A 16,289-nucleotide genomic window follows, 5' to 3' on the forward strand; every position below is an offset into this window, starting at 1 on the left:
CTCAGCTCTAGCTTATGGTGGTGTGGGGACTTTGCAGCCATAGGCATTTAAGTCTTTTTGCATACCTATATGCTCTCTGCCCTACCTATTAGCAAGTTTCTGAGCTGATGAGAGCGGCAACTCTAGAGGTATACAGAGTCTGTCTCCAAACAAGGGGATAGGAGAACTGTAACTTGCAGCAAGAGCAGCTCACACATGGGATTTGTTAACCTGAGATGATACAGAGGCTGAAATCAAAACAGACTGAACATGTGCTGGATGACCAGAGTGAAGATGAGACCTCTCATGGGACTACATGGCCAGCACATAGGCTCAACCTGCCAGCGGCTCATTTGGTGTTTGTATGGTGTGGGGTGTACAGTGTGCAAATATACTGCTGAGACAGAAAACAGTGACGTCCACGTCTAAAAAGTACTCAGAAAAGGTCCCCCCCCATTTCTCTCTCTCTCTTGCTGGGGCTTCATGCCTCTGTGATTTCACACTACTGGTGGACTATTATTTCTCTTTTCTGTTTTCCAGACAGAGGGTGAGAGACTTAAGAGGGAAAGAGCTTGAGAATGGTGAGACTCCACAGCTGCAGACCCCTGCCTGTGAAGTCTCCTCTGAGCCTGGTGCTCCCGCGTGGTGACTGGAAGTTTTAACTTGGGTCTCCCACATACTGTGTGCCCTAACATTAATTTCTCAAAGGGGCACAGTAGCCTGAAAAATATTACCCATTATTAAAGAGAAAAGCTCTCCCAGGAGCCCTATCAGTGAGGTTCCCAGAAAGAGCCATTAGAATCCAAATGACTTAAGAGGGGTTCAGAACTAAGGAGAGTATGTGTGTTGGGGTGGGGGGAGGAACATCCTGCAGTTAAAGATTTAAACATCCATCTACCAGTTGAGGGATTATGTGGCTTTGTGTGGGGACAGTGTAAAGGAGAATCTGACTCAGGACTTGGGAAGTTCACATTAAAGAGTAGATATTGGAGGCTGAGCGGTGGCGCACTGGGTTAAGTGCACATAATATAAAGCACAAGGACCCATGCAAGGATCTGCATTCGAGCCCCTGGCTTCCCACCTGCAGAGGGGAAGCTTCATGAGAGATGAAGCAGGTCTGCAGGTCTCTCTCTGTCTCTTTCCCCTCTCTCTCCCCCTCCTCTCTCAATTTCTCTCTGTTCTACCCAATATAATGGAAAAAATGGCCACCAGGAGCTGTGGATTCATAGTGCTGGCACCGAGCCCCCGCAATAACCTTGGAGGCAAAAAAGGGTAGATAATTAGTCTTCACTTAAAAACTTGTTGCTAACAGGATTGTAAAAGGGTGTAGCTGCTTTGGAAAACATTTTGGTAGTTTGTCAAAAAATATTAAACACAGTTACCATATGAACCAGAAATTTCACACCTAGCATGTGGCTATGAGAAACCAGAGCAAATGTCCATACAAAACGTGTACCTGCATGTCCACAGCAGCACTACAGTAGCTACAAAGTGAAAATGCCTGTTGTTAAAATTTTGGAAAGCTCTAGCTGGCCGGTCTAGCTTCACGGGCGGGTAACAGAGACGCGGAGACAACGGCTGGGCAGGGAAGCTGTATTTCTTTATTCAAGAACAACGATTCATAAACTAAGACAAACTAATCACCAAACAGAACTCTGCTGTCTCTTTGCGGCGGCGCAAGCACTCTCTCTTACTCTGGAACTCAGGAACTCTGGAACTCTGCAACTCTTCCACTATGGAACTCTGGCCCTCTCGCGGGGTTCCTAGGGGCGGGGCCAAGCGGCCGCGAAACTAACTGGACTGATCCAATTCTCTCGGCGGGGGAGAACTACCCAATGTAAAGCATACAACAAATGCCAGTGCTTTTGGGGCACCTGGTTGGGTGCACATGTTACAGTGCACAAGGACCCAGGTTCGAGCACCCAGTCCCTACCTGCAGGGGGAAAGCTTCATGAGTGGTGAAGCAGGGCCGCAGGTGTCTCTCCGTCTCTCTCCCTCTCTCCCTCCCCTTCTCGATTTCTGGCTATTTCTATCCAAAAAATAAAGATAAAAAAATTAAAAAAAGAAAGAAAGAAAATGTCAGTGCTCATAAACTGATGAAAAGGTAAACTAAATGTAGCATATCCACAAAAAGGAACATTACCAAGCAGTGAAAAGGAACGAAGCCCTACATATGCTACCATATGTCTGAACCTGGAAAACATTCTAAGTGGAAGAAGGCAAGGATACAAAGTTGTGGGTTGTATGATTTCGTTTACAGGAAAATCAAGCACAGGCCAGTCCACAGAGGCAGAAAGCAATGCTGTGGAGGAGCAGGCAGGAATGAGCAGCGACTTCGAGTGTGGAGCAACACGCTTTGTTTCCATATTTTTAAAAACAGCTTTAAATTGAGGTATAATTTACATTCCCTACTCTGTCACCCGGTTAAAGTGTGCCACTCAGTGATTTTTCAGTACACTGCAGTGTGTAGACACCATCCCAATCTAATTTGTGAAGATTGTTGTCACTCCCAGAGAATCCCTATATGAAAGTTCATGGTGGAACTATGTCTTAGCTTCTCTTTCTGGTTCAGATAGACTCCTAGGGATGGCACTGCTGGATAGTAAGTGACTCTATGCCCAGCTTTCCAAGGAACTGCTTAAGTGTTTTTCTGTACCATTTAACACTCTCACCAGCAACATATGAGGGTTCCAATGTCTCCAGTTCCATACCAACATTTGCTATTGCTTATTTTCTTACTTGTAACTATCCTATTGGCCACACACTGGCATCACACTGAGGTTTTCTTTTCTTTCTTTTTTTTTTTTCCTTTTCTTTTCTTTTTACTCAGCTGTGGTGGTAGGTAGGGATTGAATTTGGGACTTTGGAACCTCAGTCAGGAAAGATCCTTTGCATAACCTTAATGATGTCTGTCTACCTGGCCTCACCCCCTTGCCTGTTGATAGCTAATCCAGCCTGCAGTGGGGGGTGAGGGGGGATCTCCCGGTTCCTCAGGCATGAGAGTCTCTTTGCATAACTATTATGCTATCTACCCCTGCATCTGAAATGTAATGTTTCACACTAGCAAAGATAAAAACGCCTGTTCTATGGTGGCCCAGGAGGTGACTCATTGGATAAAGCTTTGAACTCACAAACATGAGGTCCCAAAAACAATGTTTAGCATCACAATTGCAATAGTGATGCTCTGGTTCTCTCTCCTTCCCTTCCCACACTGAGGTTTTCATCTCATGTCCCTGATGGCTTGTGACACTCAGTGTGCTTTCTGTGTGCTCATAGGCCACATCTATCTTCTCTGGAGATATATCTTTTGACCATTTTTAAACTGGATTTATCTGTTTATATTTAGTTGCAGGAGTATTTACATTTTCTAGGCTTTTAGGTCCTATATCAGATATAGATTTTCAAGTATTTTCTCCCACTTTTGAATTATCTTTTCATTTCTTCACAGTATTCTTTGAAGACCAGATGTTTTACATTTTCACTAGAGTTTCTTGTCCCCCCTTTTTTCATTAGATAGGATTGAGAGAAATCAAGGGGGGAGTGAAGACAGACAGGCAGAGAGAGAGAGACCTGAGACCTACTTCACTGCTTGTGAAGCTTTCCTGCCTGCAAATGGTGAGCAGGGACTCAAACCTGGGTCCTTATGCATGGTTACATGTGCGATCAACTGGGTGGACTACTGTCCAGCCCCCTTCGGAGTTTCTTTTTGGAAGTTATGAAACCGATCTAAAATAAGGTACTGGTGATGTTGCAGAATTCTATAAATATAGTTAGCCACTTACTTGTATACTTAAGGGTGAATTTGATGGAAAGTGAATTATATCTAGATAAAAATACTTAGTGCCTTACACACCAATTAGGATGGCCCAAACCTGGCACGTTGACATACAGAATATTAACGCTGTCAAAATGACTATTCTACCCAGAGCCATATACAGATTTGACACAATCCCTATCGAAGTCTCATCAGATTTCTTCAAAACAGTAGAATAGAATATGTAAAAGTTTACCTGGAGATAGAGAATATCCAGATAAAAAAAGAAATCCTGAAAGAAAAGAACAATAATGGAGGCACTATGATTCCTGACCCAAAAACTACAGAGCCACTATGATCAAAATGTCCTGGTACTGGAACCACAATAGACAAACTGACCAGTGGAATAGAATAGAGTCCAGGAATATGCCCCCATACCTACAGTTAACTAATTTTTGACAAGGGACCCTAAAACACCAACTGGAAAAAGCAGAGTTCTTCAATAAACAATGTTGGCAGAACTCTAGAAAAGGATATACCTTATCACCCAGCAATCCCTCTCCTAAATATTTACCCATAAAGACCCATACACACTGATGTTCACAGCAGCACAGTTTGTAGTAGCCCAAACTTGGAAGCAACTCAGTCACACTTTGAGGGGAGATGAGAGGCTGTGCCTGTGTGTTAAAAAATACTATAAATTATTAACCCTCTAATTAAAAAAATAGAGTACTTGTAAGGATATGGAATAACAGGAATTCTCATTCATTGCAGATGGAAATGCAAAATATTATAGCCACTATGGGAAGTGACTTGAATAGCTTCTATAAAACCAAACATACTCATCATATGATCCAGTGATCACGCCCCTTGGTATTTGCCCAAAGTAGCTGAAAGCTATGTCCACACAAAAACTGTAACAGCTGTTGCAGTCACTGTTGCTAAAACTTAGAAGTAACCAACATCCCTCAGCAAATGAATGGATAAATAAACTTTAGTCCATTCTGGTAACTGGCTATTATTATTCAGTGATAAAAAGATATGAGCTATTAAACCATGAAAAGATGTGAAGGAACCTTAAATATGTTTTAAGTGAGAGAAGTCTGAAAAGGCTACAAGGCTATAAACTGCACAATTCCAACTCTACAACATTCTGGAAAAGGAAAAACTACAGAGACACTAAAAAGATCACTGGCTGGGAGGGGGCTGGTGTGAGGGGCAGAGGAAGGAACTGGCAGAAAACAGAAGATTTTAGGGCAATGAAAATACTTTGTATAATATTACAGTGATGTATACATGTCATTATACAATTATACAAACCCATAGGATGTATAACACCAAGAGTGAGATTTAAGTAAACTATGAACCTTGGGTGATTATGTTAAATCAATGTAAGTTTATTACTTGTAACAAATGTGCCCTCCTATGAGGGTACTGTTAGTGAGGAAGGCACCAGGCTTATGGGAAATCGATGTTGTTTCCTTTCAGTTTTGCTATGAATTCAAGAGTTCTAAAAAACAAAATATTAAAAAAATCAGGGACTGTGGTCCAGGAGGTGGCATAGTGGATAGAGCATTGGACTCTCAAGCATGAGGTCTTGGGTTCAATCCCCGGCAGCACATGTACCAGAGTAATGTCTGGTTCTTTCTCTCTCTCTTCCTATCCCTCTCATTGATAAATAAATAAAATATTTTAAAAATTAAAAAAAATATCAGGGACTGTGATTAAACTCATGCTTAAATGTTTATGGTCTGACTGTTACCTCTAATTTCTCTTGGATTTCACAGTCTGAAGGGAACAAATAGGCTATGGACTAGGTGCTCCACAGAGAACGACAATGTACTTAATCCCTTCTAGAGTCAACAAACAGGAAATTGGGGAGGAAAATATTTGCCATTTGTAAAGTCACCCAATATTGAGCCAGAATTCCAGATGACCACAATATTCGTTCTAATGACATGCATCTTCATATATGGGTGAAGTCACAGCAAGGGGATGAATATTTGTCCTGGAGGGGTGTGGCAAATATTATTCTTTTTAAAAAGATATGGAAAACAGAAAACCACATTAAACAGACATATTGTACATGATAAAATTTCATTGGGGGAGACAAAAGAAGAGAAAATTTCCAGAGAAGTTGGTGGCATACCTGGTAGAACTCATAAGCTACCATGCACAAAGACCTGGGTTCAAGCCCGTGGTCTCACCTGCAGAGGGGAAGTTTCACAAGCTGTGGAGCAGGGCTGCAGGTATCCCCCCCCCCTTTCTGTCTTTCATCTTCTATTAAAAACAAAAAGACGGGAGCACAGTGGGTTAAGCGCACATGGCGCAAGGTGCAAAGCGCAAGGGCCAGCGTAATGATCCTGATTTGAGCCCCCGGCTCCCCACCTGCAGGAGGTTGCTCCGCAAGGAGTGAAGCAGGTCTGCAGGTGTTTATCTTTCTCTCCTCCTCTCTGTCTTCCCCTCCTCTCTCCACTTCTCTCTGTCCTATCCAATAACAAAAACAGCTATGACATCAATAACAACCACAACAAGGGCAACAAAATGGGAAAAATAGCCTCCAGGAGCAGTGGATTGTAGTGCAGGTACTGAGCCCCGGCAATAACCCTGGAGGCAAAAAAAAAAAAAAGACAGAAAAAAGAAGAGAAATGATTGTTGGGAACAATATAGCTGTGTAGATATCAAGCAATAACCCTGGTGGGATGGGGGAAGAAGAGGAGAAAATTTCAAAATTTCCTTAAGTGTAAGAATAGAGATCCTGGGGCCCGCTGCACATGGCCCAAAGTGCAAGGACCAGTGTAAGGATCCCAGTTCGAGCCCTTGGCTCCCCACCTGCAGCGGGGTCGCTCCACAAGCGGTGAAGCAGGCCTGCAGGTGTCTATCTTTTACTTCCCCTCTCTGTCTTTCCCTCCTTTCTTGATTTCTGTCTGTCCTACCCAGCAACAATGACAACAACAACAACAACAACAATAATAATGACAATGACAATAAACAACAAGGGCAACAAAAGGGAAAAAATAGCCTCCAGGAGCAATGGATTTGTAGTGCAGGCACCAAGCCCCAGCAATAACCCTAAAGGCCAAGAAATAAAAATAAAAATAAAAGAATTGAGATCCACTTAAGTTATCTTTGGGTTATATAATCCTTACATATTTATTTATATACATATACACATACATACACAGACATGTAAATAAATGAGCACATATTTATATATGCAGTTACCTCACTTGAAAGTCAAAGGATAGTGGTTGGGGAGGTGGCACAGTGGATAAAGTGTTGGACTCTCACCCATGAGGTTCCAAGCTCAGTCCCCAGCAGCACATGTGCCAGAGTGATGTCTGGTTCTTTTTCTCTCTCTCCTCCTATCTCTCCCACTAATAAATAAATAAATAAATAATTTTAAAAAAAGAAAGCCAAAGGATAAATATGAATGATAGTTAATTTCTATTACACACTGTCAAAAGAAAAAATGAACAGGCACTTGGTTATGGAGAAACTAACATGTTATCCAGCACTTCAACTTCCCTGTGGGTCTCTGAACATCAGCTCACCTATACTCATAATAGCTATAGCATACTTGGCACTAAAAACTCTGAAATAGTCAAAAACCTACTTTCGATACAAATGAACATTTTAAAAGAACATTAAAAAAAGTTTTTATTTTGGAATATGTCTTTCAGATGCCATTTACCCTTCAAAAATTGTAACTGTGCAAGTTGAATTCATACTCCATTTATTTAGAAACTAGGATCTGCTTTAATTAGAGAAAGACAGGTCCATGAACACAGCTCTTTCTCTTTCTGGGATATTCTGCACCAGAGGTTGCCCCCATGCAGTGTCCTCAGACACATGGGATGATCCTATCTCAGACCTAACAACAGCACTCCATACATAATTGTACTCCATACAGGGTACAATTCCAGGCTTACTTCACAGACTTCCAAGACTGCAGCTTTTTTTTTTTTCCCAACATCTCGACCTGTGACTTGGTTCCTCAGCTTCTGCATATCAACATGTTGAGTCCAGCGCTACTTTGATTTCCAGATGCAGCCGGCCTGGCCTCTACCCACTACCCACTACCCACTAGAGGCCAGTAACACCTCCAGTCCTCAGTGTTAAAGCCAACCAGGTCTCCAGACTTTGTCAAATGCCCTTATGGGAAAACCTACTCCAACTAAGACCCATCCACCCAGCTAGACTACTCAGCTTAAGCAGTTTCTAGTTTGGGGACAGAATTTTAAGCAGTTCTATCTGTTATTCCAATGTATGAACACTGCTTATAGGAGACACTTATCTCATTCTTTATGGACGTAACTGAATAAAGCTCATTAAACATCGATGGAAATAAATCCAGAAGAATCATTTATGAGCTAAACATGCTAATTATAGTGTCTAAGAAAGCTTCAAATATTAGGCCTTTAGGTTTTTCCACCCATCTCAGAATTCCACAATGTAGTTAAATTACAGCACCATTATCTAAAGGCAAATTAAAACTTCTTAATTGAAATCAAACCCAAAAATTCTAATTACAGAACAGAAAGTATTCATGTAAATCAAAATGGAAAACTCTTAGAACTTACATCCTTTCCCTTTGGAATCCTAATACTTACTCCATTCTTCAGAAACATAAAGCAGATGTTTACAACATTCTGAACTCATCAAGACAGGATTATTGCTTTTTATGCACTCATTTTAACCAGACTATTTCTGAATTGTTATTAGTCACTTTGATGTACTACAAATCAACATTCAAAATTCTGTTTTGCTTTTTTCCCCTAAGTATCATTTGTTAATTCATTCATCTAGAAATTAGTGACACACCTAGTATGTAGAGGATGATCCTGTTATTTGCAGTGTTGGGATGGAAAGTTATAACTTAACATTTTGGGGTAGATCTGAGGGTCCCATCTACTCCCCCAGACACCCCTTTTCTGCTTTTAGTTTTGGGAAATGCTGACTTGAATTCCTGGCAGGGACTGACTAGGCATACAGTGGGAGAGATGCATAGAACTTCACTGTGCAGAACCCATAACAAAAGCAAAGGTCCTGAGGCATGCAAACGGTAGCAATGTTCAGGGCACAGAGGAGGGGGCCGCTGCAGCTGGAGCAGAGTTTATAAGGTCAATGGTAGAAACTGGGAACAGAGAGGTGGCAGAGACCACTCAACATAGGACCTTATTTGGCAGGCCAAGGAGTATGAACATTGTTCAAGCTTTAACAGTGAGTCTTTGAAGAAAGGGATGAAGTTGATATGATTTATCTGTTAAAATGCCACCCCAGTGTAGAACTGGGGAGCCTGAACTCCCTCCTCTCAGCAAACCTGAGCATTTTTCCAATGGGATGGAGTAAAATTTATAACTGGCCACAGGAACTTACCTCCTAGTTGCCATGAAGTCTTATGAGCTCAGCTCCACACCTTAGAGCTTTTGATCAAAACGGGCTGGATACCTGGCCTTGCCTATATTGGAGGCCTACTAGCCTGACTAGCAAGGGTATGGGAGGGAAGGTGAAAAGACCAGTCAGCACAGTGAGATCGCTGCTACCAAGCCTACAAACAACTGGGTTCTTAGGTCTTTTGGGTTCCTGTGTTCTGTTTCTCTACATCAAAACATACTTGTGAAAAATCCCTCTAAAAGCCTGTTCTACAGGGAGCCAGGTAGTAGGTAGCGCAGTGGCTTAAGCATACATGCCACGAAGCACAGGGACCAGAGTAAGGACCCCAGTTCAAGCCCCTAGCTCCTCACCTGCAGGGAGGTTGCTTCACTGGCAGTGAAGCAGGTCTGCAGGTGTCTGTCTCCTTCTTTATCTTCTCCTCCTCTCTCAATTTCTCTCTGTCCTATTCAACAATAATGACAGCAATGGCAACAATAACAACAACAAGGAAAGCAAAATGGGAGAGATGGCCTTCAGGAGCAGTGGATTTGTAGTATAGGCACTGAGCCCCAGCTATAACCCTGGAGGCAAAAAAAAAAAAAAAAAAAGAGCTGTTCTATAATGAAACAATTCAGATGTCAAATCAATGGCCTGGCAGCTAGCACTGGGCCTGGAGATCTTACCACTGATATTATTTGAGAGAATAATGAATGAATCAATGAGAGAGCTACCCCATGCTAACTAATTGCAGGTATACACCAAACATTCTTTCACTTGATATTCCTTGATAGAAGAACCTTAATTTCCGAGTCTCTTTTGGTGGGCAGGGGACTAAGTACCTACCCGTCAATGGGATACACATAGAAATTGCTGTGTGGAGCTTTACAGAACTCTCCTTATAAGGTCTGGGCAGTTGGTGGCTTACCCAACATAGCACACATGTATGAGCGCCCTGGTTCAAGTTCTTGTTCCCTCCCTGGAGGAGGGAAGCTTCATGAGTAGGTGTCTCTCCTCTTATCTCTCACCCTCTATGAAGAAATAAAAAAATAAAATAAAAAACATGACCACCAGGAATGGTGGAACCTTGCTGACAACCCCAGTGGCAAAAAATGATTTTAAAGAAAGTCAACTTTTCATATAAATGAGAGCCAGTTCAGCTGAGAGACTATTTTACCTTTCTCTTTTCTCTTTCTTGAAACAGAAGCATGAGAGCTGGCTTTCAGACTATTTTGCTACCATGAGGCAACCCTAAGGTTATAACCTAAGGATGGCAGAGTAGAAAGGATGGTCACTATTATTTAGAAGCTTTCTTCCTTCCTTCCCTCCTTCCTCCTTTCCTTCTTTCTTCCTTCCTTTCTTTCTTTCTTTCTTTCTTTCTTTCTTTCTTTCTTTCTTTCTCCTTTATTTTTTTTTCCTAGCAGTTCAAATGTAGCTTCTAGTCTGTACTCGGATTACCATGGAAAGGGCCACAGGAAAACTATGGAAAATGGTTAATCACTGAGTACAAGCTGAAGGTACATGTGCCTCTCTTAAGTGTGAAAAGCTATGGTGGTGCTGGATTCTCAATGGAAAAAACCAGAATTCTGCCAGATAAAAATCAAAGAATCAAATCTGACAAATCCCAATTCATTTACTGAAAGCCACCAAGCTTTAGAATAAAAGTGCTTCAAGTATTTCCAAGTTGCTTTTTAAAATGTTGAATATAGACCATTGCTGTTAATACACTGAGTCCTGGAAAACTGCAAGGGGGGGGCACACAAAAACTGCCCACCAGGACCTGTTAATGCATGATGTCTCCTCAGAGCAGGACCATCCTTAGCTTCCCCCAGTGAGCTTTTCATTCTCATTCTCTCCAACTGCAGAGCTAGCCTTTCTGGTTCAGAAAACTGATTCACACAAGAATGACAGTTTCTATCCCACCACTTTCTGGAGCTATTTTACCTCACACACATTTTTGCACTTCTTATTATTTATCTTATTTATCTTGTTATCTTATTCGAGTAAAATTATTTCTGTGCACTAACTTCCCCTCCTCTCATCTTTCACTAACTGCTTTCACTTTTTTTTTCTTTTTTTTTTTTTTAATTTTTTTTTTTTATTAAAGAAAGGATTAATTAACAAAACCATAGGGTAGGAGGGGTACAACTCCACACAATTCCCACCGCCCAATCTCCATATCCCACCCCCTCCCCCGATAGCTTTCCCATTCTCTATCCCTCTGGGAGCATGGACCCTCTTACAAGTACAAATCAACAGAGGTACAATTAGGAGTCTGAAACTAGCACACCAGTAGTCAGATGGGCAGTAAGGACAGCTGAAAAGGAGAGAAAAGAAAACCTATGAGATCTTTTAGTGTGAGGTGGCTACTCTCCTGCAGGCAACAGTGGATGGAAGCCCACCTGAAGAAATATACCTGGCCCACTCTGTCCATTCCATAGCTTTACCGGAAAGAAAGTAAGATAACCAGATTGGCCAAGGAAAGTACAAAGATATGTTATCAAAAATTAGTGTAAGTCATTCACTGTGTTAAAATCAAGCAATACAAAGTATACTAAAAATAAATGTAAAACTCATAGGCTACTTTGAGAGAATGCTACAGAACTAACTATTTAAAAATTGCTAAACAGAGGAAAAGACTAAAAGATGTACCATTTTAACGCAAACTGTACTTCTGGGTAAAATTCGCGGATGAAACTAAGGTTCTCTCTATAAACGCATTCAAGCAACTAAACCAACTAGAATCCTAACATTCCATAACTCCTAACAAAAGGGATGGCAGCCTGCTCATTTGCTTATTATGACAACATTTGGAGTGCTCTTGCCTCAAGTGTTCAGATATTAATTGATCAAGTCTCTGGCTTACAGAAAATACAGGGAATAGGGAAGTTTGAAATAATATCACAAGAAAGCCATCATCAAGCTCTGTTGCCAGTATTTTGTAGGACAAATGGCTCAGCTTCAACAGGCAAATTGTAAGGGAGATAGTTGACTAAGAGAGACAATGTGTGATCCTTACTTGGATCCTGATTTAGATAAATCAGTGGAGCATTAAGTTTATGAAATAAAGATATTTTAATACTAACAACTTTAGTGAGGCTAATGTGTTTTTGATAAAATTTTAGGTGCTATATGGTATATTTCTTTTGTCTTAAAAAGAACATTTTCTGCTTACTATTTTTTAAAGTATCTCTGAATGAAATTATATGGTGCCTGGGACTTGCTTCAAAGTAACCCAGGGTGGGTGATGGTGTGGTTGAGTAAGAAATAAAGATAATATGGGACTGGCTCAAAATTCATCAGCAAATTTTATTACACTGTTCTAATTTTGAATTATTTATAATAAAAAGTAAAATAAATCAGATAATTTAAAACTCTGTCCCTCCCTTAATTTTAGGTGATGGCAAACACAGGAGGAGAGAGCAGAGCTATGTTGAAGCTGAGGAGGCACGTCTGGGAGACTTAGCCATGCATGTTTCCCAAGTCCATGTAGGAAATACCACATTCCTGGAGGCAGAGGAGACTCCCTGTATCTGTGTGCCAAACCCAGGAGATTAGGCCATAGGGCACAGATTTCTGTGCTGGGCAGAAGATGGGTAGCCAGGAATCCCTCAGGTGAGTTTATGGAACAATCAGGGCCCAGAACAATCGGAGGACACCATTTACCAAGAGGTTATGTGGGAACCACTAAGAATCAGGTAAGCAGCAATAGATAGTTCTAAAAGCAGGTCCCCAAAGGGTAACTGAAACTGGCTTCTCACTACAAATATGAGGATGAAAGGAGAGAGCAAAGAGTGAGAACATGAAGAAGGGCCTGGCAGGGAAAGGGCAGGTGGGAGGTAGAACTCAGGGGACAGATGTTGGGCCAAGTCTACCTGGGAGTAGAAAGTATGAGTGACACACTGTATGAACTGCTTAGTTCAAAGAGGTGATGGGGAAAAAAACTTGTTCTTTTGATCTTTATAAATCAAAGTATAAACGCTGTGCCAAAATCATTTAACAGCCGTGTCTCTTTTCTTAAAATTATTAGTTCTCAAAATGGAAAATATAAAAACAAAAAAATATACAAGTATTACCTTAGAAACAAAACCAAATAATTATTTTTAAAAAGATAACACTAACAAAAAATTAAACACAAATATAACTAATATGGATATATTCCCCCCATTATGTAAGTTTAGGAGACCTCAGAAGCAATTTTCAGGAGTCTTTGATAATGAAAAGCAGAAAGATGTTTGTTATCTGTACAGGTAAGGAAACTATGAACATAAGACTAAGTGGGAGCTGAGGGGCAGTGAAGGACTAATCGAAAATAAAACCAAGAAAACGCATTTATGTGTATACTACTGGATCATTTTAACTGAGATGGCCAGTTACACAAGCAGTGCAACCTGATGTAGATACACAATAACAATGAAAGTGTGAGTATTTCTGAGTAAGGGTGTACAACAGTTTCTTTTAGGTACTCAATGAGAACTAGATTTTTAAAAAATATTTATTTTATTTATTTATTCCCTTTTGTTGCCCTTGTTGTTTTATTGTTGTAGTTATTATTGTTGTTGTCGTTGTTGGATAGGACAGAGAAATGGAGAGAGGAGGGGAAGACAGAGAGGAGGAGAGAAAGACACCTGCAGACCTGCTTCACCGCCTGTGAAGCGACTCCCCTGCAGGTGGGGAGCCGGGGTTCGAACCGGGATCCTTATGCCGGTCCTTGTGCTTTGCGCCACCTGTGCTTAACGAGAACTAGATTTTAAAAACAAAGTGCAAAAATAAAATAAGCCTAGATTTTCTAACAAATTTTAAAGAAAGGAAATATCAGACCTAATCATGCCATCCTGTCCACTGCATGGCATATCATAAAATGTTAGTCAGCTGTATAAAAATGTTACCTACGTAATGGCTAATGCACGAAGCAGAGGGCCACAGGGCAAGACAAGGCTTTCAGGAGTCAGTGAGGAGCCAGAAAATAATTTTGATGTGTATGTGTATGAGAAGATCACAGAAATACTCTATAAGAGGACACAAAGCAGTTTCAATACTGTGAGAAAGCACAAGCCTGACTTAGGATCTACCCATGACAACCAGTCTCTCCACATCGGCAGTTTAGAGCCAGGCTTTAACCATTTTACTTTCCTGCCTCCTCCTCACATTTGCCGGATGCAGAGCCGACATCTACACCACAACTCTGAGAAGGCCCCCCTGGACCCTGAAGAAGCAGAGTGCTGTCCAGACACAACCTCCAAGGATAAAACAGCACATGTGTGAGCAACCTTGGAGTTTCTGGAATGAGGAGAAAGGGCTTCGTACATAGAGCAGCTGAGAGGAAATAAGGCTTTCAGGTGCAAGCCAGTTTAAAAGAAAAACCACACTTTCCAGATGCGCCTTCTGTCCAGAACTGAGTGGTCCTCAGATCCCTCAGGTCAATCATGCAATAGGTGAGTGGGGGGTTACAGTCTGTGTGAAGAGCACAGAATGTGGGGCTGAACTGGCTGACACCGCAAAGGGTTAGGGTTAGAGTCAAGTTTCCAAAGCTGTGCCCTGTAGGGCGGAGGCTGGGAGAGCGGGAGGCTGAGGCGGGAGCCGGGACAGCTGACAGGACTGTCCCCTCCCAGCTGCAGTGACCCTCGGCGTTGACAGGACTGTCCCCTCCCGGCTGCAGTGACCCTCGGCGTTGACAGGACTGTCCCCTCCCGGCTGCAGTGACCCTCGGCGTTGACAGGACTGTCCCCTCCCGGCTGCAGTGAACGTCAGGCGCTGACAGGACTGTCCCCTCCCGGCTGCTGTGACCCTCTGGCGCTAACAGGACTGTCCCCTCCCGGCTGCTGTGACCCTCTGGCGCTAACAGGACTGGCCGCTCCCGGCTGGTCCGAAGCAGTGCGTCACCCCCACCCCCACCCCGGCCGTCGTGGCCCCCACAGCCGCTGCCGTCAGCCCCATCAGCAACAGCTGAGGGGGAACATCGGGCTGAGGGAGACAGGCGCCCGGGATGACTCCTTGCAGTGGAGCCGAGGGGCCGGCTGCCAGGACAGTCGGGGACCCACCAGCCCCGCCGGCCCTGGGTGCGAGCGGCGCCCGGCGCCTGCACCCGGCAAGCGGGTCCTGACCAGACACCGGCGCGGACACCGCGCGAGGGACAACCCACGGCCGCGCCCCGCAGCTTCATCCCCGCAGCCGCCTCCCTCAGCCCCCTACTGTCCGCCGCCCTCAGCCCCCCACCGCCCGCCGCCCTCAGCCCCTCACCGCCCGCCGCCCTCAGCCCCCCACCGCCCGCCGCCCTCAGCCCCTCACCGCCCGCCGCCCTCAGCCCCCCACCGCCCGCCGCCCTCAGCCCCTCACCGCCCGCCGCCCTCAGCCCCCCACCGCCCGCCGCCCTCAGCCCCCCACCGCCCGCCGCCCTCAGCCCCTCACCGCCCGCCGCCCTCAGCCCCCCACCGCCCGCCGCCCTCAGCCCCCCACCGCCCGCCGCCCTCAGCCCCTCACCGCCCGCCGCCCTCAGCCCCTCACCGTCCGCCTCCCTCAGCCCCCTACTGTCCGCCGCCCTCAGCCCCCCACCGTCCGCCGCCCTCAGCCCCTCACCGCCCTCAGCCCCTCACCGCCCGCCGCCCTCAGCCCCCCACCGCCCGCCGCCCTCAGCCCCTCACCGCCCGCCGCCCTCAGCCCCTCACCGCCCGCCGCCCTCAGCCCCTCACCGCCCGCCGCCCTCAGCCCCTCACCGCCCGCCGCCCTCAGCCCCCCACCGCCCGCCGCCCTCAGCCCCTCACCGCCCTCAGCCCCCCACCGCCCGCCGCCCCTCACCACCCGCCGCCCTCAGCCCCTCACCGCCCTCAGCCCCTCACCGCCCGCCGCCCTCAGCCCCTCTCTGCGCGGAGCCCCCGCCTGACCGATCGCGCGGCGGGAAGCGCCGGGGCCTGAGGTGGAGGCGGCGCCGCCCTCGCCCGGCCCGGGGTCGCGCTCCGACTCGGACCCCGCGGTCCGCCACGCCCCCCCGGGAGGAGCCCCCCCGCGCCCGGCTTCGCGCCGCTGCCGCCCGTCCCGAGCCGCTCACCTCGGCCATCCTGCGGCCGCTACCCCGCGCCGGCCGGTCCCCGGTCCTCCCCGCGTCCGCCCCGGCTCGGCGGCCGCCGCTGCTCCTCTGCCGTCGGGGCCCGCGCGGGGCGGAGCCAGCCCCGCCCACCGACCCCGC

General features: G+C 45.2%; 1 protein-coding gene across 5 annotated transcripts in view; it reads right to left on the reverse strand.

Annotated features, from left to right (window-relative positions):
- Positions 1–16,289, reverse strand: part of BNC1 (basonuclin zinc finger protein 1) — a 31,637-nt gene extending 15,348 nt beyond the window's left edge. For all 5 annotated transcript variants that reach the window (XR_009546642.1, XM_060179523.1, XM_060179521.1 and 2 more), the window contains exon 1: positions 16,152–16,289. Coding sequence is in view for 4 of the 5 variants with exons in the window: in XM_060179523.1 (XP_060035506.1) it covers positions 16,152–16,160 (9 nt within the window). In the remaining variant the exon portion in view is untranslated. The remainder of the gene's footprint in view (positions 1–16,151) is intronic.

This window comes from Erinaceus europaeus, chromosome 20, assembly GCF_950295315.1.
Source record: "Erinaceus europaeus chromosome 20, mEriEur2.1, whole genome shotgun sequence".
Classification (NCBI taxonomy): domain Eukaryota; kingdom Metazoa; phylum Chordata; class Mammalia; order Eulipotyphla; family Erinaceidae; genus Erinaceus; species Erinaceus europaeus.